Source organism: Eublepharis macularius, chromosome 2 (genome assembly GCF_028583425.1).
Source record: "Eublepharis macularius isolate TG4126 chromosome 2, MPM_Emac_v1.0, whole genome shotgun sequence".
Lineage (NCBI taxonomy): Eukaryota > Metazoa > Chordata > Lepidosauria > Squamata > Eublepharidae > Eublepharis > Eublepharis macularius.
In genome coordinates, this window is record NC_072791.1 from 99,694,601 (window position 1) to 99,718,959 (window position 24,359).

General features: G+C 40.6%; 1 protein-coding gene across 1 annotated transcript in view; it reads left to right on the forward strand.

The window, feature by feature from the left end:
- SLC6A5 (solute carrier family 6 member 5) overlaps positions 1-24,359 on the forward strand; it is a 71,264-nt gene that overhangs the window by 26,374 nt on the left and 20,531 nt on the right. Inside the window, exons 9-13 of the mRNA XM_054971076.1 lie at positions 259-362; positions 11,240-11,364; positions 16,560-16,672; positions 17,948-18,079; positions 18,794-18,893. Of these exons, the coding sequence (XP_054827051.1) occupies positions 259-362; positions 11,240-11,364; positions 16,560-16,672; positions 17,948-18,079; positions 18,794-18,893 (574 nt within the window). The remainder of the gene's footprint in view (positions 1-258; positions 363-11,239; positions 11,365-16,559; positions 16,673-17,947; positions 18,080-18,793; positions 18,894-24,359) is intronic.

Sequence of the window (24,359 nt, forward strand, 5' to 3'; positions counted from 1 at the left end):
GTTGTCCCTTTCTCTTATATATATATTTCCTCATTTCTTCTGTTAGATCTTCATGACAATAATTCTTGATCAGCAAGAAATATAATCAGTGGCTGGAATACCCTGTCTTAATAGCACCACACAGTAAAATTCATTAAGCTGCTCATGCAGAGTCTTTGACACTCATTAAATCATAGACAAGACCATTATTGATTTATTTCAACTTTCTAAAATGGTTCATTGAAGCTAATGCTAATTTTCTTTCCTGGACTGTTGTAGGTATGGAAAGATGCTGCCACTCAAATATTTTTCTCTTTATCTGCTGCATGGGGTGGTCTGATTACTCTGTCTTCCTATAACAAATTCCATAATAACTGTTACAGGTAAGTGCAATGATTTTGATAAAACCAGGGTTTTGCTAGGGCTGGCAAAAATTCATTTGTGAAATATCTGGAACCCTCTTTGGTACTTACCAATTGCCTGTTTTTGCATTTATAATTTTGTCTCATAATTTAGGACTCCCAGTTGTTACTAACTATTCCAGATAATAAGGCTATTATCTGACCAATTTGTCCTGGTAGGTTTAAATGAGTGATGGAAATAGAGCTGTTCTGTACATTCAATGCTCCTCAGACAGTGAGGAGACTGACTCTTTCCATATGTGGGAAAAAAAGCTTTCTGCACATAAAAAAATAGCACACCATGGGAAGAACATAGCTAAAACACTTTTCTTTAACCTGCTAGTGTTCCATAGATAGTGAGCTTTTAAACTGGGATAGCAGTCAAACTTGTCGTGACTCCCATCTATAGTGTAAAATGGCACAGTCCATGTCTGTGCCACATAATAGATTTGAACCTGTAAGATCAGAACATTCCATAGCTTAGCTAAACTGTGGCTGACTCTGTAACTATTAAAATTGGAAGCATTTTCATCAAATAGCCTAATGTTAAATCACAGTCTCCTTCAGATATGGAAACTATCATTTGTGAATTTCATTGGACTCTTGGACTGTGTGTGCCTACTTCCTCTTCAGTGATGCCCTAATTAAAAACAGGCCAGGCTGAAAAGCAGTCTAGGGACTTATCACAAAGCAGGGGTGGCAGCATGAAATACAGCACAAGCACAATCTCTGCAGGAAAAAAGCCTTGGGATTTAGAATTAGGTCAGAATTCAGCTGTGCAGACAGCTCTGCATCAGAGATGGTAACTCCATTATTGCTCACAGAAAGTGATTATTCCTGCAGCTTCATTACCACCAAGTTCAGATTAGAAAAAGCTCTCTCAGGTTTTAAAGATGGAACATTTGATTAAAGGTGATGGATAACTTATTACAGTGCTGGGGAAGGCAGCATTATTGAGTGAGGCATTTGGCCCTTCCCCCCCCCCCCTTATCCATTTAAAAGACAGCCAAAAATTTAGGAGAGTCCCACATTTGCTTGCTTCTTCTACTGTTCAAAGGAGCAACATTAGCTACCGATTACACCCCTCCCCCCAAATTAAAGCCCAACAAATAGCTAAAGAAGTAATGTTCACAAGGGCAACTACAGCTGGAACTTAGTCTGATGTTTCAGCTGCAGTCATTAGCACTGCTGAAAGGACAAATTACTGTTCCATGGAAAAAGTGTTACAGCAACAATAACAAATAATATCTTCATGCTTGTGTACATCTCACCTTCTGTCTATGTACACACATTGCTTATTTGAAGCTGCATCACAGCTTCATCTGCAAAGGTAATATCACATTACCATCTGCAAAGGTAATAACCTTTGTAGATGGAATACTGAACTTTGATCAGGAGAACTGCAGGGAACTGTGCTTAAGCATGAAGGACATGGTAGAGGAGATGTCATCACCTCTCTCCTACCTCCTAGGATTGTGAAGATCTGTTGTCATCAGCTTCTTGGAGGAAGGGTTGTGTACAAAAGTGCTAAATAGCATCCCTCCAAATGAAACACAGCAAGTGGGTTTCTGCCATTAAGCTACTGAATCATGTGACGCAAGTGATCACCATGAACCTTCAAGTTATTCAGACCCCTTTTCAGGCATGTTTTTCAGTATAACTCTTATTAAAAGCATGTGGATATATACACATATATGAAAAATCGATTTTTAATCTTTATTCTTGCTCTACAAACTTATATCTGAAGAATAACTCTGTAGATAACGGTTCATTTATTTAGAGGTTACCTCAACTAGTTTTTTAAGAAATCAAGAAACAAGATAGACATTGGCAAGGAAGTCTCTATACCTCAGAAATAATATTCCAGAATCTTGTTACAGAGCCAGTATGTCCCAATATGAGCCACAGTCAGGGACAAACTAGACTGCAGCCACCTTTATTTATTTACATCTTTGCCTCTTCAATATATAAAATGGAGAGTGAGGTTTCATTTTTACAAAAAAGTGCACAGGAGTGGGAAGAACTGGAAATTCTTGTCCATTGCCCATTTCACTGTATACCATTGCTGGGAACACTCTTCCGCTAGCCTCTGTATGATTCTGAGGGCCAAGCTACAAGTGACAAATGACACTTGAATGGCAAGTGTATTTCTCCCTGTTCACTTGCCCTCCATTCAATCCACTTGCCGTTCAAGTGTCATTCGTCACTTGTAGCTTAGCCCAGAGAGAGTGAGAGAGGGAGAAATGCCTGATTGCGTATGGAAGGAGAAAGGACAAGCTTCACATTCCTTCATCCTGGATGATAAGATAGTGGAGGGGAAGTTCACTTCTCACTTCTGTATATTTGGAGGGGGTGTCAAGGTGTGTAAGCTATATTTTTCCCCCTGTGCTGTTGCTACTCTGGATATTTTATTTTTTTACAATTTATACGTATGCTCAAATGAAACTGAATGGCTCTTTCCAGTGTGGCAAGAACAACTTACCCTTAGTTGAATACTTTGTATTGTATTAATTTGAACAAATAGAAAAATAAAATCTTAACAACAGATACAGCATAACAATAAAAAAGAAAAGATTCTTGAGCAACAGCCAGTATAGCAGTTATCCTTGGCTCCCCAAAACTTGCCAGAATAATAACATCTTTGCAATCTTCTTAAAAATTGCAAAGGAATTGGCCAACTAAGCATCCTTGAGGAACAAGTAAATAATGCTGAAGCCTCATTAGATTAATAGTAATTAAAAATCCCCCCCCCTTTTTTGGTTGGTCATGATCAATAGTGTTGTGGTTGCTGTTTGTATGTTGATTAAACCATTATTTAGTGCTTTATTGCTGGCAGAATCCTGACCTTTTAAAAAAATAAAAATAAAACACCAATAGAAACAAAATGGCTATCTTACTGAGCATATTACCATACTTCCTTATACGTCTTAATTGTTGAGTTAATAAAATGTAATTGAAATAATGATGATTGTGGAAGGAATATGGAGAATCTTCATTCTTTAAAAGTTTTTCCAATACCGGGTACCACTTATTTAGGAAATTTGACTCTAACGTAGGATACTCATATGACCTCCTAACATCTGCTATGTTGTCAAAAATTATATAGTCCCACAGGCACATGTACCACTCCTTTATCTCTGGTAACTGGGGGGGCCTTCCAATGAGAGGCAATTACTTTTTTAGCTACCAATAGTAGCATTACTATTAAGTTTTTCTATATATCAGGGATATCTAAATCCAGCAAAACATTCAACAGTATAGATTGTATCGTGAATGGAATTGTATATCCAGTAATATAAGTTATTTGATGCACGATCTTTTTCAAAAATTTAAAAACCACTGGACACGACCACCAACAATGAATGTTAGTTCCCTCCCCTCCAGGTCAGAATCCTGACCTGACTTTACTACTTTTGACTTAAACAATACTTGTCCACAGAATTTGTTATGCTAACAGACTTTTTTGCTAATGGCATAACAAATTTCATTTTAAATCCTCTTGCAGTTAATTCAGGACAGAAATGCCTACATGCACATTCTAGATAATGTAGATTCCATGTTTGCATTAGGAACTGACTTCAGCACACACATAAAAAGTCTCTCTTTTGCAAAACAGCAACATATGTAGGGGATTATCTTTTATCCTTATGAGGAAGTTTAGGTTGAAAGTGAGTTATCTTAAGTTTCTCTGTGTCTGGGGTTTGAATGCAAACTCACCACTTTGTGTATCTTGTATGTTCTAATTCCAGGGATTGTAATTATTTTTGAAATTTCTCTTTAAAAAACTTGACAAATTGCCTTAGCCGATAATGACATATGTGGACCATCACAGAACTGGAACAAGCCTGAATAATAGCAGCCTTCTTGCAATGTGTATGAAGGGTGACTTGTGGCAAAAAATAATTGCTTTCTACCAGTTCTGAACTACAGTGCCAAATCCCACAATGAAAAAGACCTGACTTGGAAAATGTCAGCTTCTCATGTTATACTTGCCAATGGCTTCTGAACTGCTAGCCAGGCAAACCACCCACAGATATTATTCACTCACTGTTCATTCAAACATTTATACTCCACCTTTCATTGTAGTCTGAATGACTTACAAAATGATTAAAAATGTCAAAATTAAAATCCAAGATAAAATGTCTTCATCCTCCCCTTAAAAGATACCTGCCTTTCACCGCCCTCTCAAAAGCTCTGGCAAATAAGCACACCTTTCAGCTCCTCCTGAATATCTCCATGGAGGGTGTAATGGACTGATTTATCCATATCTCATTAAATCTTATAAACTGTCCTGTTCAGAGATTTAGATCTTAAATTCTGGGTAAATTTTTAGTTTCTGAAAAGTTTGAAAACAGATTTCACTCTTTAGAAAAACCATTTCTTGGTACAAATAATTTGTAAAAAGGTTCTTCCTGTTTTACTCTTTCCTATCAAGACACACAGACTTTCTTTAGAGTCTAATCTTTATTAAAATAAACTCTAATCTTTTAAAGATACTAAAATATAAAGGTTTATTAAAATGAGTCCAATAAATGATAAACCTATGCATGCAATAAAGGATAAATCTTTTAACATTTTTCAATTTAAACTATGAATGATTTAAAATAAGATCATACTTGATTCTACTATGAAATTTGTTGGCATTCCCATAGATACAGAGACATATACATCTTATCTTAGTGACATCCTTTTATATTAAATGGTATTTTCTATCTGTAAAGACAGCTCTAAGATCTTTTACATGTGACAATAGTACAAAAGTGTAATTGGTTTTAGATTTAGCTGATTCTTCATATTTTTAATCCTGTGATACCTTGCTAAGGCCAAATATGATGTTATTGTGCACCTGCACAGATAAGACTGTACAAATCTGTAAAAGATGTTTAAAAAGATAGATGAACAGATTATAAGTGGTCCATTCTAGCAATTAAAGAATCATTAATCTATCTTTTCTAACTACTGTTAATTGGTTATCAAAACATAAAAGAAACATCTGTGTTTTGCCACAGCTTTGTCAACAAGCTTCTTTAGAGGTTGTACAAAATTCACTAGAGTAGGTAAAGGTAGTCCCCTGAGCAAGCACTAAAGTAGTCATTAAATCATTTTAATCATGTATGTGTATATATCATTAATATACATGATTAAATTATGTCTACAACAAGGGGGCTCCTCTGACCTCCTCAGGGAGCCCATTCCACAGAACAGGGGCCATGGTGGAAAAGGCCTGCACTCTGGTAGATGCCAGATATGCCTCCCTAAGTGGTGGGACTGTTCCCGGAATTGGTCTCCTTGCGAGTAAGAGAATTTGTGATGGAATTAGCAGGCAAAGAAGACAGCTATGTGAGAGGCCAATAACTATGGGATCTTGTGCACCACTGTCTATGATGATCCATTTCTCTAGAGAACCTTTTCAATAAGCAGGTAGATATTCAATCAAAAAGGAGTCTTTATTTAAAAAATACGTATCAATTGCACACAAAACACACAGCACACATACAGAGCTAACTAGGAAAAAAAACAGGGAGGAAAGTTGGAGAGAGTTGCAGAGTTGGCTGTATAGTTACCAGGTCCAGAAGATTGGGGGTGTCTGAGGGAGAGCAGCTTCAGTGACCAGTACTTCATGGCAAGAGGGAGAAGGGCTCAGATATGCCATCTGAGGGCACGTGGAAGGTCCAGAACACACACACACTGAGCACATGGCAGGACAGTCATATATACTGTGTAACATGCCCTGAGGCAGGACTGAGAGTCTCTGCCCTAAAACAATGCCTTAATGGTTCTTCCCAGGGTGGGAAAAAGGACTGGGAAGCTCTCTCCAGGGTGAGACAATAAGGGTGGTGAACTGTCTCCAAGGTGGGACAATGAACTAGGAAGGTATTATTAGGTCTTCCTGAGAGGAACTATAGGTGTAAAAAGACTATTTGATGACCCACGATGGCTGGATGGGCGAGGCTATAATAGGAGAGTGGGTAAAGGGTAGAATTGGCAGGGTGTGTGAATGGATTATCCAAGTACTTCTGGAGACCTCCATTATTCTATGATTATGCACAAACTCCATGGTGTGGGGCTAAGTTAGTCTTACTTCACTTCTCACATTTCAGTACTTTTCCATCTCCTGCCTAGCCAGGCAGCGTGTCTGTGTTTTAAACACATGAGCAGAGGGGCTCATAAGCCTTAATATCATGAGGGCAAGTATGACCACTTACAGGACAGCCAAGAAATGGCTGCCTCAGGATCATAACTTTGTGTCTAGACAGAAAAGAGCAAAACCACTGAAGGGCTATGCCCTTGGAGTATTGGATTATATTCTAATGCAGAGAGCACTAATGACATGGCTTTAGTACTGAGGTACATATTTGGATCTTGATTGAGTGTTTTTGCTTCATTTCTGAAAATACTTTTAATTCATAGATTTCATAGTAGGGTCAATAGCATCTCTACAGGGCGTGTTACCAGAAATGGGTCTCATTGCGAGTATGTGGGGGAATTAGTGGCAAGGAAGATGGCTATACAAGAGGGGTGACAACGGGATCTCCACCAGTAATTTACAGGATCCTTTCCCAGGGATGCAGACGAGACTGGTGATCTTAATTAAAGGGTATTTTTATTGAAAGGGAAAAATTCATACACACACACACACAAGACATTACACCAACACACAAGATGCCTAGATAATGTACGTCCCATTGCACATCTGATACAAAGTCTACATGACATCACTCTAAAAGCTACATCTGACAATACAGCAGCAGATCCTGTGTAGGAGTCAAGTAGCTATCAAATGGAACATGGGTGGATTGAAGGAATGATTAAAGCCCTTCCTCATGCTTTTCAAGGGGAAAGGAAGGGTGTGAGGAGGGCTCAGTTCCTCTTCTCAGTTACCCATGATGAAGTTTACATGACCTCCCACTATACTGCTTCACATTAATTCAACACAACCTGATTTGTGTCATGTCACCTCTATATCATGTCACATGTAGCATCAGAATGCTGTGTTTCTACAGCTGCATATGAAGTAGTCTGCTTTCTGTTTTAAATCTGTTTCTGCTTTTTAGAATCAAATAACTGCTCTACAATTTATGTAGGGAAAAACCCAGGCCACAATAGCACAAAGAAAAACTCTTGCTATATATTGGCAGAGGCCCAAAGGAAACTGAAATTCGAGATACTTCCAGTTCCTCTGGGCAGGGCCTAATGATCTCAAGGCTGGCATCAGCGGTCATCAAGGAAGAGCAGCTGCCAAGACCTGCTGCCACTGCTTGCCTCCTTGTCATTCATTTGCTTGTGCAGTGGCAGGAGAAGTGATATCATCAAGTCCTGCCATTTGTGCTGCCTGCCACCACTGCATGAGCAAGTAGGTGAATGAATGGTGATGGCAGCATGTGGGACAGGACCTGGCAATGTTGCCTCTCCTGCTGCCTCCTCGTGAAGAAGGGGTGAGCAGTCAGGTGCCTAGGTGGGCAACTTTCCTGCTGGATGGATGAGCGGCCAGACAGGATAGGCGGGCAAGCAAATGGGCAAGCTGCTGCATGTTTCTCTGCATGTTGTAAGGCCCATTGAGTTCTATAGGGTTTACTCCCAACTAATTTATTTATTTGTTTAAAATATTAGCTACCTTTCTACTTATTGGCACTCAAGGTGGCTTACAACAAACAAGCCAAGTAAATGTAGAAAGGTGTTGTGAGCAAGTGGAAGATGTGGGCAGGTAGGGTAAAAGAGTGAGAGTGTAGTGCCTCCTTGACTCCAAAAGTGAGCTCCAGGGAAGGGGTCTGCTGCACCACCTTTTGGGGGGGGGGAGCCTGCTATCAAAGATTGGGGGGCTATGCATGCATCACTACAGGAGTATAGGGACTTCCCCATTTTGTTCTGGCCCAGGGATTTTCTGGTCATATTTGGGTGGTAGATGAAGGAAGCCCATGGGTGTGACATTGGACAAAAATCATTCATGTCCGGAGTCTGAGGCTCAGCCCCTGGACTTACCAGGAAGAGGGGGTGGGAGACAGTTGGGAGACCACTACCCAGCCACCCCAATGGACACCCTGGGGCAGCATGGACCAACAATAGAGGAGGGGGAAGAGGCACCCCAGCCACAGGAAGGTGGAGCAACTCCCAAGCCCCAGAGGGTCAGAAGGAGCAGGTGGAAGCCAGTCTCCAGTGGGAGACTAAGAGCTCCAACAGGGGGAGTAAGGACAGCCAGGAGGGGACCAGGGCAGAGGGAGAAGGCACAAGAGATAAGGACAGCCAACCAGACAGCAACCTTACCAGCAGGACAGCAGAAGCAGCACAGGGCCACGCCTTCACCTGCAAACAGGGAGGAAGGGAATAATAGAGACCAGCTGAGGCTGCTGGAACCTCAGAACAGAGGAGGCTTGGCAGTCAGCCAAGAGAGCACAGCTGTAGCTGCCCAGGGGCCTGAAGCTCGGAGCAGAGAAGGCTTGGCAGTCAGCCAAGAGAGCACAGCTGTAGCTGCCCAAAGCAGCCAAACTAGCTACCCCAGGTGCAGCTGCTTGAGGCAGCCAAGGCTAAAGGGCAAAAGGGCAGGTGGGGCCAGGATTGAGGGAAAGGATATAAAGGAAGTCCACCCACAGGGCAGGGTGGGTTGGTTGGTGTGTAGGAGTGTGGTGGAGTGGAATGAACAAACGAACGGACAGCAGAGAGGAGGTGGAGGAAAGGAGATGAAGAGGAGGAGTAAGACTGACAGCTGGATGGGGACAGCTGTCATGGAAGGCATCCGGGACAATGTCAGGTTGAAGGGACCTGTGAGCGTACTGAGAAGGTGTGACGGTGAGGTATACCCCCCCTTCTTCCACAGAGCGGGATCCCGCAGATTCCCTGAAGGTCCTTTAAAGCTGAAGTCAGGCATGCTGGCGCCTCACTGGGCGATGCCCAAGGCAGAACCTGACAATTCATACATGGATGCTAATGATAATGTATGAATTATGCTATAGTGGATACGTTAAGGTAAAGGGATCCCCTCCACATCTACAGTAAACAATTTGAGTTCATTTTCCATAACTTTTTCCATAGCTATTTTATGTTACCTGCTATAAGAACAAGAAGTGTAAGATCTGCGATGAGTGGTTTGTATCTCAATATGCCCAAACAAGTTTAATGTTGCCTTCTATGCATTTTGGTACTAGTAAATCATGTTGGATGCATAACAATTTATTTTGTATCACATGCTGTGGCTTAAAATTCTGAGGGCATAATAATAAGCTTTCTTACTGAGCATTTTTTCTTCAGAAGCTGATCCAGACCCAGAACACATTTCCTTCAGAACAACGTTAGAACATAGCAATCTACTTTTAGCCTCTATTGAGGATCAGCAGGAAGGAAAACTGATAATATAATGCATTACTTGCTTAGAGACTCCCTTAGAGTCTCTGGGGGAACTGCAATCCTTGACAATTCTCTAGAGTGCTCTTCATCATCAATGAACAAGTGGCTTTGAAATGGCAAACCTTTCAGTATTAGCTGATATATTTATATTATTGGTCAATGATTTTATTAATATAGGTATGTGCATGTGCGTGCACACGCACATTCTTTATCATTCATAAACATTCTAGCAACATACAACCTTTTCAGACATACTTGGGCAGTCTGAGAACAAACCTAGAAGTCCTTGGATGCATGTAGCCCCTGTCAGCTGTACAGCTGTTGCCAGTATCCATGGAAAGAGCCCTCTAAACCCCTCAGTGTCAATAATTAGGACAACCCTTGCCTACTTGAAGCAACTTCCTTATTGCCCTCTGCAGTCAGAGGGATCCAGATAATGCTAGGAACTGAAGGTGAATAAGCCATTAGTAGCAGCTATGCTAGGAGTGGTGCTGAGAGAGCTGAAATAAGGCTGGTCTGTGCCTATAAATGTTGTCAAAATTAATGGAGGCTTTTGAATGAAGGTTCATTCACAGGCTGTTTGTATTAACTAAACAATCTCCTAAAATAACTCACTGCCAACTTCCTGATTTTGGGAGAGTCAATAGATCATTGATTATTCAGAGACTGGACTGTCTCACTTTGACAACTGTATTCTGACTTCAGAATTATTTTCCCTAGGGTATAATGTGAGTTGCTTGATGGTCACTGAAAGAGAACTCATAGCCATGTAATATTCTTAATTTTTATAGTTTCCCTTACTTAAAATTTTGCATGCCCACACATGCAAAATTTCCTCCAGACATTATTTGATATGCTTGTAATTCTTCCAGCAATTCAGCCCAAGATCATCCAGTGATAGTCAATGACTGAAACATGGGATACCCATATTACAAAATAACTCTGGCTATATCACTCTGGTCCATCTGTATACAAATTACATATGTAGCCGTTTACATGTTTCGCCAGGCGTTCGGTGGTTGAAGGGGGCGGTGCCATGTCGGCCTCCCACCTTTGGCGTGGGGTGGGGGTTCTCCACACCATTGCACTAGGTTAATTTATTTCTTTATTGTTTTGTATGTTGATTTTAGTATTGTTGTTTTCTTGTTTTTATTGATTTTAACTTGTTCACCGCCCAGAGCCCCTGAGGATGGGCGGTATATAAATTGAAATATAAATAAATAAATAAATTTATGTCCAAATGCTGAAAAGCATTCTTGGTATTCTCTTCAAAAATTGGCATGATGTATTTCATTCTAAAGGTTCGTATATGAGAAACTCCATTACTTGATTAGGTTCACCAAGGTAATTGGTTATATGGAGTATGATATATCACAGCTTCTCTTGAGTTAGTATTTGTATTAATAGTTTAACTCTTTTGTGATCATTACATATAGTATCTATAATTTTTGCCTAATGTCTATTTACCTTACACACTAAAACAATATGGTAAGCATCTGTTTTTTTTTTCCCCATTTCAGGGATACCTTGATAGTAACTTGCACCAACAGTGCCACAAGTATATTTGCAGGCTTTGTCATTTTTTCTGTTATTGGCTTCATGGCAAATGAGCTCAAAGTAGATATTGAAGATGTTGCAGACCAAGGTATGATAGTTACTTTTTCTTGCCAACATAGCGTATTAACAGAATGATCTTAAGTGTGTTTACTCAAAAATGAGTCCCACTGATACCCTTACTTTAGGGTTGCCAGGTCCCCCAGGCTCCAGAAACTAAATTGAGGGCCAATTATTACTCAATTGGTCCTCAGCATAACCCATTACTTCCTTCTCATACCAGGTATAACGTCATTCTTGGTGCAACGTGGGGCATGCAGGGGTGCTCCAGAGCTCATGGGAGAGCATTTCTCCCCCAGCACTACGTTCCTATACCTTCTTTCCTCTCACTAGCTAGGTGAGAAGTGGTTGGGGTGGAGGCTGGGGAGCGGGGAAGCTGGGGAGAGGGGGAATGGCAAGTACTTCCAAGTACATGTTTTGGATCACAGCCTACCTGTGCTGCTGGGGAAAGGGGCATGAATGTTTTGATAATTTTTTCACACTGGTGTTCAAACACACAAAAATGAGGATGCACATGGAACTGATTTCAAATTATTTGGGCCCTGGAAAATTCTAGAGTTTACTTAGAAATGTGTCTCAGAAGCAAACAGATCTTAGTTCTGACTGTTAGTTTTAAGTGAATAAATTTAGGATTAATTGCATGGATCCAACTAATTTTTTTGCTGGTGAAAAAGGGGAGAGAGGATTCCCTTTTGACCACCCAAAGTGCTGTTTGGGGATCATAGGACCAGTGTGGGCAGAAGCCATATGGGACAGTAGCTCTACTGAGGAGAGGAACTGGCAAAGATTAAGTGAAAACATTGGCTGGATCCAACCTGCTAAATGCGGTGAGATAGCATTTAACTTCATGTGATGACTTCTTTTATTTATATGAACCTACAAAGTCAGGTTGCTGATTATCCTGTTTATTTCTCAAGAGACCAGTTGCTGCTGCTTCTATTCTTGCTTTTCTAAATTTGGTCATAGGATAATCTCATTCAGATTTTGGAGATTGAGATTAATGATATTTTATAATACACATAATTTTGATAGCCTCACCCTTAAGGAAACAATTTGTTGACCAAAGGCTGCTGACCTGTCTTTGTTACAATTCTGCTAGTACTTGTAGTATTTATTGTGATTTAAAATGCAATCCTAAGAAGAGTTACTCCAGTCTAAGGCAATTAAAATCAATGTTCTTAGACTGGAATAACTCTTTTTAAGATTGCACTGTTAGTCATGGCTTTGGGTAAACATGAGTCAACTCTGGGAAAATTCTTTTCCTATTATGTGAAATCCTTTCCCTTTCCCCTCCATCTGGTGTTTCTCTTGATACTTTCCCTTTCCTCTCCATCTGGTGTTTCTGTTCCCTGTCACCATTTAGACTGTAGGCTCTGTGGTGGTTGCTGTAACAGCCGCATAGAGATTAAAGCCTCTTTGCCTGGATTAAACTAACACATTAACCTCTTACAACAGTCCCTTTCAACAGTCAAACGTTGCAGGGCACAGCCCTCCATCTCTAAGGTAGATATCAAGCTTTGTTTATTATTCTGTTCTAGGGTCCAAATGAAACCTTGTATTTCCCAGCCAATAAACAGTCAATACAGAGATAAAACTTTTTATTTAAAATAATCTGAACACTCTAAATTTTATTAAACAAAACTTTAAATAGATACACAGAACACTGTCATGCAAACCAATCCTATATAAGCACCAGAGTTGTACTTAACTAGACATTTAGGGGGGGAATGTTAAGTTTCAAAGCTTTTTTACCCAGAGATTTGTCAAAAAAAGCAGATTTCACTAAATTCCAGATCTGAGAGATTCAGAGGTTACAGGGTGTGGCCAACTTCTATGTAATAGCTTCTATATAGATGTAAGACACACCTGAGCATCCCAAAGAATCATAGAATCATAAAATCATAGAGTTGGAAGGGCCCTTACAGACCATCTAGTCTGACCCCCTTATCCAATAGATGAACAGCCTAAAGCATCCCCAACAAGTATTCGTCCAGCTGCTACTTGAAGACTGTCAATGGGGGGAAACTCATCACATCTCTGGGCAGCTGATTCCACTGCCGAATTACTCTTAACTTGAAGTTTTTCCTAACATCCTGCCAGTACCTTTCTTCCTGTAGTTTAAACCCAATGTTTTGAGTCCTATCTTCTATTGCCAACAGGAACAGCTCCTTTCCCTCCTCTAAGTGACAGCCTTTTAAATACTTAAAGAAACTAATCATGTCTCCCCTCAATCACCTTTTCTCCAAACTGAACATTCCCAGGTCCCTCAGTCTTTCCAAGTAGGGCTTGGTCTCCTGCCCCTGATAATCCGGGTTGCTCTCCTGTGCACCCATTCTACTTTGTCCACACCCCTTTTTAAGTGAGGCCGCCAGAACTGCACACAATACTCCTGATGTGGCCTGTCCAACATGGTATATAGTGGAATAATGATAGCCTGTTTGGATGTTATGTCTTTGTTAATGCTCAAGATTGCGCTTGCCTTTTTTGCTGCTGCATCACACTGAGCACTCATAATTGTTGCAAGCTTGTTTTATTTATTCTTGGACCTAGTTATTCATAAGTTATCCTTCAACGCTGAAAATGGTAAATTAGCTAGAACAGTGAAAAAAATGCATGTTTGCTGATTTACACAAGAAAAAAGCAAACTCTCAGGCCTACGGTGTCAAAACACCCTTAACAGTGGTTTAAAATTAAAATCTGCAACAGCTCTTCTGCAGCAAGGGTGTGTCTCTATGCTTATATTGCTTTATAAAGGCACCATATGAATGCTTAATAATAGTTTAGAAAGTATTTACAAATGTGCCTTCTTGAATACTGAAGGAGGCAGCAGCCTGAATGGAATGCTTAGGGACCCAATCATACTTCTAATGACTATGTTACCTCATAGTAAGGCAGTTTCATTGGATATATACCCACAAAAGAAGACAAGAATTTCTAGAGGGTGTAAGGATCATGATGCAAAAGAAGACATAACGAAAGAGAGAAATACACACTCATGAACATTTCTGCAATTATACCAGATTTTTATAATAGTGTTGTTTGACCTAACAATTGGTCCAAAATATTACAAGCAACAGGATCTCCTTAACTGAAAATTTAGTTGAATCCATGCATGTTCACATTGTGAAGCTGCAGAGCAGAGAGTGAAATAACAATCTGAGATTTAAAATGGAACCACACCACTGCTTGTCAAGGTAAACAAACAGCAGAACAGCCATCCAAGCAGTGGCTTAGCGAGATACAACTCTGCGTAGGATGGCACTGCAGATCTATATCCTCAGAGTCCATGACGTAATGGAATGTACATGTACATTTCTAATGTCTAAGGGATGAAAGGGGTGATTGGAATGTGTTAAGAAAATTCTTCTTTTTCTTTCTAATGTGCTGGTTGTCATAATATGCTTATATTTAAATTGTTGCTTAGATTTTGAGTTAAAGTTATAATAGAAAAAGTGCCTGTTTTTACTTTGCTAATTGTTGAAGTTAAGCAGTTGGCCTTCTGACAGTCCACCTCTTGGAGGACATAATTCTTTCCTGTCCAATGGAGATTAATATAAGGGGTTGCTATCAGGGGAGATTTTCATTTTCTTCAATTAAATTATCCCAGAGGGTATGATGAATGGTAGAAACTCATTATTTTGATTCCTTAATTTAATTACCAGATGCAAAAAACCAGTGCAAACAGCCATCTTATCTATAGCAGTCAAGACAAAATCTTTAATCAAGAGATGAAAGCACGCTCATGAATATACAAGGTTCCCCTAAGCTTTCCTACCCAGAAAAACTGCCAGTTAACAGCAGGTTTTAAAGAGAGCATCACACCAGAACAATAAAATGTCTTAAACCAGCAATACTTTTCATGTTTGTTAAAGAGTTCCCAATATAGTGAAGTACATACTGAAATTAATTTTCCTGTCATTGAAATGGGCCAGCATTGATACTACAGTGCAGGGCAAAAACTGATGGGCAAAAAATCCCACATATGATTAATCAAACAGTGCTAGGAGAGCTGCCACTCAATGAAGCATGTGCTACATTTCAACACCAATTGAACAAACTTGTAGCATAAATCCATATCATGGTTCTTAGGGACCACTATGGCATCCACCAGTGTGTTCCAGGAGCCCAGTTGCTTCTTTGAGACTTGAGAATAAAATCCAAATGGTCTTTAGTGGTACAGAAACAAATAGGAAGTTTTGGCTCACTTCTTACTAGCTGACAGACAAGCAACACATTGGATGTATCCTTGGTGTGACCATAGACATTAGCTTGGAAACCATTCCATCCGGCAATGTAGAGAGAAAGCTTTCCCCATTCTTTGGAAACTGAAAGCACATAACATATCTTTTCCAAATGAAAGAGTTGATCTTGGCTTTCCTTTGCCTTCTTGGAGCAGACTTCAGAAAAGCCAGAGGCATTATTTTTTGTGTCTTCAACGAGTGCCATCCAGAAGCAGCTGCCTTGTTCATAGAGAGATGCTGGGCTTGGAACCTGCCAACATTCTGAGAAACCTCACAATGTTTTGTGAATGTGATTGGCTCGCTCCCCTCATCCAGCCATTTTGTGGTGGAGTAATGCCCACTACTTTTTCTCAAAATTCCAGAAGTACCCACAGATTCAACAAGACTGAAGACTCTTTTCTGCATCATACAACACTCACCAGCAGGAACTGAGGCCCAAATTAGGAACTTCACTCTGAGCTCACATTATGGAGGGCATGGGTTCAACCCGTGGCATCAATGCCATTTTAGAGGAGGATTTGTCTCTTTAAAAATTGTTGTGAGGGCCTAATTCTGATTTGGCCTGTGTTGCGGCAGCACTATGCAATCTTGTTCCCCACATGCCTTTTCAAGTGCTGTTTTGGCACTTGAAAAGGTACATGTGTCCGGGTGGGTGGGTGGGTGGGGGGACAAGATTGCCAGGTGCTGCCACAATGCATGCCCAATCAGGATCAGGTGCTCACAGCAATTTTTAAATAGCTAAATTCTCCTTTAAAAAAGCATGGCAACCACAAATCGAACTTGTGCCCAACGTAATGAGTAGCTTGGCCTTCTCTGACTAAAGAAGGTAGAACCTTTTGCTCACCTAAATTCTACAATCTACATAATACTGCACTTCCCACTTGCCAATTTTGTCCTTACTTCTGGTTCCTTGATAATATCCTTCACAATAATTCATGTTCTTGATTAAAACAACAATAATTGTCTCTTATTTTGTCACTTCTAGGTCCTGGGATTGCCTTTGTGGTTTATCCTGAAGCCTTAACCAGGCTTCCACTTTCACCATTCTGGGCTATAATCTTCTTCTTGATGCTTCTAACACTTGGCTTGGACACTATGGTAAACCTGACTTGTTCTCCATTAGAGGACTAGCTATCATATCTTGGATCAAAATTTTAGTCTAGAACCCTGCTTACACAGAAGGTTGTCAGGCAAACATCATCTCTTTTGAGGTTCACAAAGTGCCAGACTTGGCCTTGACAGCCAATATACAGCAGCAGGATTCTGTGTTGAAGTTAACTTTCAAATTCAAACTGCAGTTGGAGAAAACCAGTTGGGGTGAATCTGGTAGCTTACAGTGGTAATGTGTTTTTGGAAGTCAAGATCTATAGAATAAAGTATAGTTCCTCAAACAAACAAAATTCTGCAATTGTATGTCTAAAACATCTCACACTGATTTTCAGTGACTTCCCTTTCCTTTTTAATCATGTTCTATAGCATATGACCTAAACTCCTCATATACCATTCCTAAAAGATTATGTACACCCTGTGGAGGCCTAGAATGGCACATACCTTATTCCTTTCTGTTTTCTGCACACAATAATCTGCATGACTGATTGATTTGATTTATTGGACCTATGATCTGCTTTCCCTGTGAATGGGCTCAGAGTAGATAACATCAATATTAAAATTTACATTAAAATTGCATTAAAATCATAAATATGCATATAATTCAGTAATAATGTGGAATATGTAAAGGCGCAAGGCAGGTATTGTTTGATATGTGGAGGGCCTTGTCTTAGGTAAGAGTGAATTAGATGATCTTCATAGTGTGAGGGAGATATATTTAAATATCCCAGTCAATCCTCATTATCCCTTCATTCCCTTCATTCACCAGGTGCAGGATATTCCACCTTCTTCATATATATATATATAGCAGAGTCAATAGTTGAATCCAGTGACAAGTAATATTCTGCAGACGTATTTGTTCAGATAATACTGAACTTCATTTAATAACTATATACAGTACAGCAAACAGCAAAGTATGAGAGAAACTTGTTCATGACTTGTACATAAGAGAGACAGTTACAGTAACAGACCTTTTTAACTGACACAAAAAGGAATGTTCATTCACACCAGGGAGTGGCCAGTTCAATAGCAACAGATAAACAAACTGACACTATACAAAGTATCAAGCCCCCTTTCCATCTGTAAGTACTCTTCACTCTTTCCATTCAAATTAGGCTACAGTGATTTATTCCAACACATAGAGTCTACAGATTAAAAACAGTTGTAGCAAAAATATTGGATATGCCTTCCTTTCCCATCGAAATTTGAGTGTTTGCATATGATGCTCCTGATTTCCTACTTTTTGTCTTTTTTGATGTTCCTCAGTTTGCCACTATTGAAACAATAGTGACATCAGTTGCAGATGAGTTTCCAAAGTACCTGCGTACTCACAAGCCTCTATTCACTCTCGGATGCTGTGTTGCCTTTTTCATCATGGGCTTTCCTATGATCACTCAGGTAAAAGCATTGTCATCTGAGCATAACTATGTATAAATATGGATGCATTTTGTCTTGTCACTGTATTCACCTTATGGAATAAGGCCCTTATGGAATAAGGCCCCAAATTTTGAAATGAAATGGGTTGGTCAAAATAAAATGTATGTAGATTTGAATGTGGAAGTTGATACTGTAGGATTTGACAAGTTTATAAAAGGTAATTTGGCAGGATGGCCGTTAAATGCTGCCACACCTCACCAGGGCATGATTTGGGTGCCTGGAAGAAGTATTGGAACTGCCTTAGAAGCTCCTCAATATGCTGCTGTGGCGACAGAAGACCTGGGTGAAAGAGCCTGATACTGGGCTGTTAGAATGGCTGTGAAGAAAAGGATGGGAAGGGAGTGCACTGCCTCACTCCATTGTTCTACCTCCACCCTGTGTCACAAATTAGACTGAGAGTAAGTCCAGGACCCCTGCTTACATCAATTGCCAGTGTGTGGCAAAATGTGTAATCAATAGATTATATGTTCAAGAACTCAGATTCTGATATGAAACTTAAATGTTCCACAATTCCAGTTCGGTGTTTGGATGTAGGGGAGTGGGCTGACCATGGGCAAAGACAAAAAGATTTAAATCTAGTCCAGCTGCAGACACTCAGTATGGTTCCTTTTTTTACACTGTCTCCTCCTGACATCTTTTGACATTTCTGTTAGTAATGACCTGTTTTAATTTTAGGGTGGGATGTACATGTTGCAACTTGTGGACACTTATGCAGCATCTTACTCTCTCGTTATAATAGCCATCTTTGAACTTGTTGGAGTTTCGTACATTTATGGTAAGAAAAAATTGTATTCTGTGTACATCAGACAGTAATTGGTATATGTGCAAATGGATGAGTGATACTTAACATCCTGATTTTAAAAACAAATGACTTTATCACCCTTTCCAAATATAAATGAGAAACTGGTGAGAGCGGCAGAATTTATCAAGATTTCATTCAAATAAAAAGTTTGAGTCTATTTAGCTGAATTGTGGTTATGCTAGTGATTTGCTATCATTACTGACAGCATTGAATCTATAGCAGTAGATCACATAAAGGCAATGGTCAGGCATACCGCTGGCATAAATATTGGCAATCCATAAATACATAAGTAAAATGTTAAGCTCCAACAATGGCTTAGATGAGAATGAAAACACATTCATAAGTACTAGCAAAAAAGAACATAAATAATTTGTCCATGGCAGGAAGCCCTGACTGCTTCAGTCTTTTGGGTAACTTGAATAAAATCCATTAGGAAGCTGACATGTAAGATTGTATGAGTTGCATACAATTCTGTTCCAGTTCTCTTAATGTCTTCATGCATTGTGATAAACACCCTTTTAATCTGGTTTATGAAAACGTTAGGATTCAGTTATTTTTCTGTCATAGAAAGAACCAAGGGATAAGTATTGTCGAAGGCTTTCACGGGCGGAGAACGATGGTTGTTGTGGGTTTTCCGGGCTTTATTGTCGTGGTCTTGGCATTGTAGTTCCTGACGTTTCGCCAGCAGCTGTGACTGGCATCTTCAGAGGGGTAGCACTGAGAGATCTCTGTCTTTTGGTGCTACCCCTCTGAAGATGCCAGCCACAGCTGCTGGCGAAACGTCAGGAACTACAATGCCAAGACCACGGCAATACAGCCTGGAAAACCCACAACAACCAACCAAGGGATAACCTTTTAACCATCTAATATTAGGTTTAGAAGGGATTTGAGGAGACAAGTGAAGGCTGCAGTACTTAGACTATCTATTTGTAGATAGACGACGCCCTTTGCCTCGTCTGTGGATTGTTGTTCTTTCATCCTTCTGAATTTCACTTGATCTCCATAGATAAACAGCTAACATTACAGTAGTGTTGTGGATGTTAATCTAGTATGATTGTGAATGGTTCATATGCATCTGAGGTTAAGAAGCAGTTTTTAGCATCAGAGATGTTAAGTCTACCATATTTTATATTAGGAATTAAACACTAGCCTCAGCACCCTTGTTTATTTCTTTGGCTTATGTTCTGCCAAAGGCAGAGGTTCTTCAGAGGATTTGGGAGGTCAAGGAAACTCACTGAGGCAAGATACCTCAGCATGAAAAACAGAGCTTTAATTGAGAGAAACAAGCCTACAGCAATCCCTGAACACGGGGGAAACCAAAACAGCAATCCCTTACGAACAGCTCCCACCTCTTAGTAGTTTCAGTGCCCTTCCACCAGTGCAGGTAGGCTGGCTAGGTCTCTTCCTCCTGCTGTTATATGCTGGGCCCCTGCTTACCAGGTGCAGCTTCCAGGACCAGCAATACCTGACAATCTATTAGGTTATGTCAGCCTGAGGCTACTGTCTGTAGGTGGCACTCTGGCAGCTCCTTTAAATTTTTTCTTAGAAGGTTACAGAAGGAGATAATCCTGCAACTACTTACAGCTATGGCTTGAAGATAGAATAGGATCACCATTCCTTACTCTTCCTCAGGGTTTCTTCCATGATGGCACTACAGTCTATCTCTGATAATTGGAAGATATAGAACATTATTAACAGCTTTTGAATTTTATAGGACTCAACTTCATATAAGAATGCTCAGGGCACAGTATTCAGTCGTATTTGTGGGAAACAGTCAGTTTTATTAATTTAAGTTTCACCACAATAAAAGAATGTAAGAAAATAGTGTACTGTTTTGTTAGTATGTTCCTATAATCCCACCATCTGTTGAGGAGGATGTTCCTTGGACTAACTGCTTGGATTTGTCTGCCTGTGGTTCTTGGTCTAGGCACTGCCCATGACCTATTGGCTATGTCTGGGAGGCTGCATATTTGCAGAGGATAGCATTATTTCCCCACAGACCCAACACTCTCTGTATGAGAAATGGACAGAGCGGTTAAGCAGAGAAAGAATGGAAATGGTCAGAAGAGGGACTCCACAGTCAAGGAGAATAATGAATGAGTGAAACGTTCAGAAATGGAAGCCAGGATTGCTGAATTACAAAATGAGCCAGTTCTGGTGTGGCCCTTCTGCCACAACTTCCCTTCATCAGTTAAGGTGCCACGCTTACCTTATCCAACATTCCAATAATCTGTCCCAAGCCTTTAGTGGCTTCTGTGACCATTCACCATTTTTAGCAGACCTGCATTTTCTTGAACATGCTGGCCTGCTTCATACATCCATTCCTGCACATGTGTGGGGGTTCTGTGGTCAAATATGGTAGAGGGTGCCCTGTGAATGTACGGGGTTCTTCCATAGCAACCCCTACTTACACATTCCTACTGGAACATAGCACATCCTATATATGGCTGGGAATAGAAATGGGACAGGCAGCCAAAGGCAAGCAGTTGAACTGAAATTCAAGGGAAGGAATCTGAGAATATCTTGGTCAAACACAGTGCTCATCTTGATCAGCCAAGCCAGAGCCTACAGCTTAATAGTGTTATCAGAAATGTTCAGAGTACACATGCAAACTCTGTTCACACATGTACTCCTAGTTTTTGTGTCAGGGGATCTTTTTTAAGAACTTGAAAAAAGCGCAAACTTGGGCAATGCCTCAGAGGGGCTTGCAGTGGTAGACAGTGAAGGAGACAATGTTTATTGAACATATAAAATTAATGGAAGGAAAAGCAGGAAATGCAGTTAGATGAAGGAGTGATATAACATACTAATTTTGGAAAATTACTGAAATGCAGATAACTGGATGGCATGCAAAGATCACACAGACATTTGGGGAACAGGTAGCGACAAGAAAATCAGCTGATCTCTAGTGGAAGCTGCTTCAGTTATTCTTGATGTTCTTCCCTTAGGCTTGCCCAGAAAGTCAGAACTCACCGGAGAGGAGCATATAGTGTCCTCAGAAAGAGATATTAGGAAGGAAAGGATGTAGGTTCTCTCTGAGCAGCACTTCCAGTGAAGGGATGGGATTTGGGAAGAAGGATGAGGGAGAGGTTTAAAGAAACAAAGTAGAAAGTTTTATACATTGCTTGATACTGCACCTGGAGACATTCTGAAACAACAACAGTGCTTATATACTGCTCTTCTAGACAGATTAATGCTCCACCCAGAGTGGTGAACAAGTTAGTGTTATTATTATCCCCACAATACAGCTGGGGAGCTGGGGCTGAGAGGAGTGGCTTACCGAAGGCCACTAACTGAGCTCATGGCAGTAGTGGGATTCGAACCAGTAGAGTGCTGATTCACAGCTGAACCACTTAACTATTGTGCTACAGCAGTTCTAGTGGGGGAGTGTGCGTCCAAGTGAGAAGGAATGGTCTCTGTTCAGAATTTTTTTTATGTAGGTGCAATCCTTTTGGATCAGATTGAATATGTCCTGTTTTTCCTTGGGCGTTTTATATTTGGCCCAAATTTTATTGGTGGCATTTTTGGAACTCTTCTTTCATTGGGTCAAGTTTCCAGAATTCTGTTTGTGATTGGGGAGTGATCTCTGGTTGGACGAATATCAGAATTCTTAATCTTATTAAAAGAAAGTCAGGATCCTCTCTGTTATTCATTGGTTTGGATTTTTGTAAAGGTAAAGTGGAAGATAACATAGAGTAGTCATAAAAAAGAGGGAGGGAATGATGGGTGTCAAGTAAGGCAATGGGGAAGGTAGGATGATTGAATCTCCTGGAGTGTGATGACTGATTTTCCTAAGTGGCAAGCCCAAGTAACAAAGCCTTGGAGATGGCTGATGGCACTGCCTTTACTTGTGATTAGGTTTCCAGGGAACTGCATTGTAAGGCAGATTCCTGGATGGTCTTAGGAAGCAACAAGATTTGAGTTCAGTGGCACCTTAAAGACTAACAAGATTTTTAGGATATAAGCTTTTGAGAGTAAAAGCTCCCTTCCTCAGGTTATTCTCCTGGAAACCTCAGTCATTAATCATGGCCTAAACGTTGATGAGCCCTCAGGAATAGAGATGGGCACGAACAGAAAAACCCCTGAACATGATGTTCATTGTTCATTGCCATCCACGACAGGGACTCACAAACAACCACGAACATGACCCTGTTCATGAACATGTTCGTGGTTGGCTGTTCGTGGGGGCCAGCAAGCTCTCCTCCAACCATCATCCAAGTTTGGTCAAGATCCATACTGCACCACTCCCAGAAACCTGACCTGAGCAGGCACCAGGAAATGAATCAATAATCAATAATAGCTTGGCCCCAGAGCCTGGCAGCATCCCTGGAACCTGAGGGTGAGTAGATCTCTACCGCACCACTCCCAGAAACCCTACCTGAGCAGACAGCAGGAAAGGTACCAATAATAAATAATAGCTTGGCCCCAGAGCCTGGCAGCAGCCCTGGAATCTGAAGGGGTAGATCCTTATCCCACCACACACAAAGAACATTCAAGCTCCAATGCACTCTCTCTGTCAAAATGCCAACAGCAACTATCTCTCCCTCTCCACTATCTGCAAAGACTAGCCAGAGCTGGGAGCCCCCCTTCCCCCATGGTCTTTGCTCTCTTGTAACAAATTTGGAGCTCCACACTTGGAAGGAAGACCTGCCTATCAAGCTAAATTGGGCTTAGATTGGGGTTTCCAGGGCAACAGCAGGAGTTCAGACAGAGTTCAGACAATCCCTGCCTACGTTGCCAAGGGAATTGATTGCAGGTGCCAGACTGTCTGGTTTGACAAACAGCAAGGAACGAGGCTTGCAACGACTGCCTGTTCCTTTAGAATGGGGCCTCACAAACAGCTTGTTCTCAAACAGCAGATTGGGCTGTTCGTGGCTTCTTTTTGTTCATATTGCTGTTCATGCCCATCTCTACTCAGGAAGCCAAAGAACAGAGCTATTGGCAGTGGAATGTCCAGTCCCCCAGAAGAACCTGACTGCTTCCTAATGAGTTTAGTAACCTGGTCTTCGTTTCTTAAAATATCAAACATGGAATATCTCCTGCAATCTCAGACAGTATATGGCCTGAGAAATCATGAAAGTAACCTGAAAACATGTCTCCTAACCCAGGGCTGCTTTTGACATTTCAACTTACCTAGTAAAGTGGTCCTGTATTATTTGAAGCTACTGAAGTTGCAAATCACCCTCTAACTGTCCACAGTGGTAGAAATGCAGCAGAGAACAGGTCAGCAAATCTTCTGGTAATCTGCTACAGTGGCACTGGGAGTAAGACAACTGGGTCCTACTACTTCAGTCCTTAGAATGAGACTCCAGCTGCAATTTAAGAGCAAATAAAAGAAAGAGACCATACTACATATGAAAGAGTAAACTTCACTCTCTAAAATATTCCTAGCATATTAGTATACACTTCTTTATGATTAATGCCTCACATTGTAAAAAG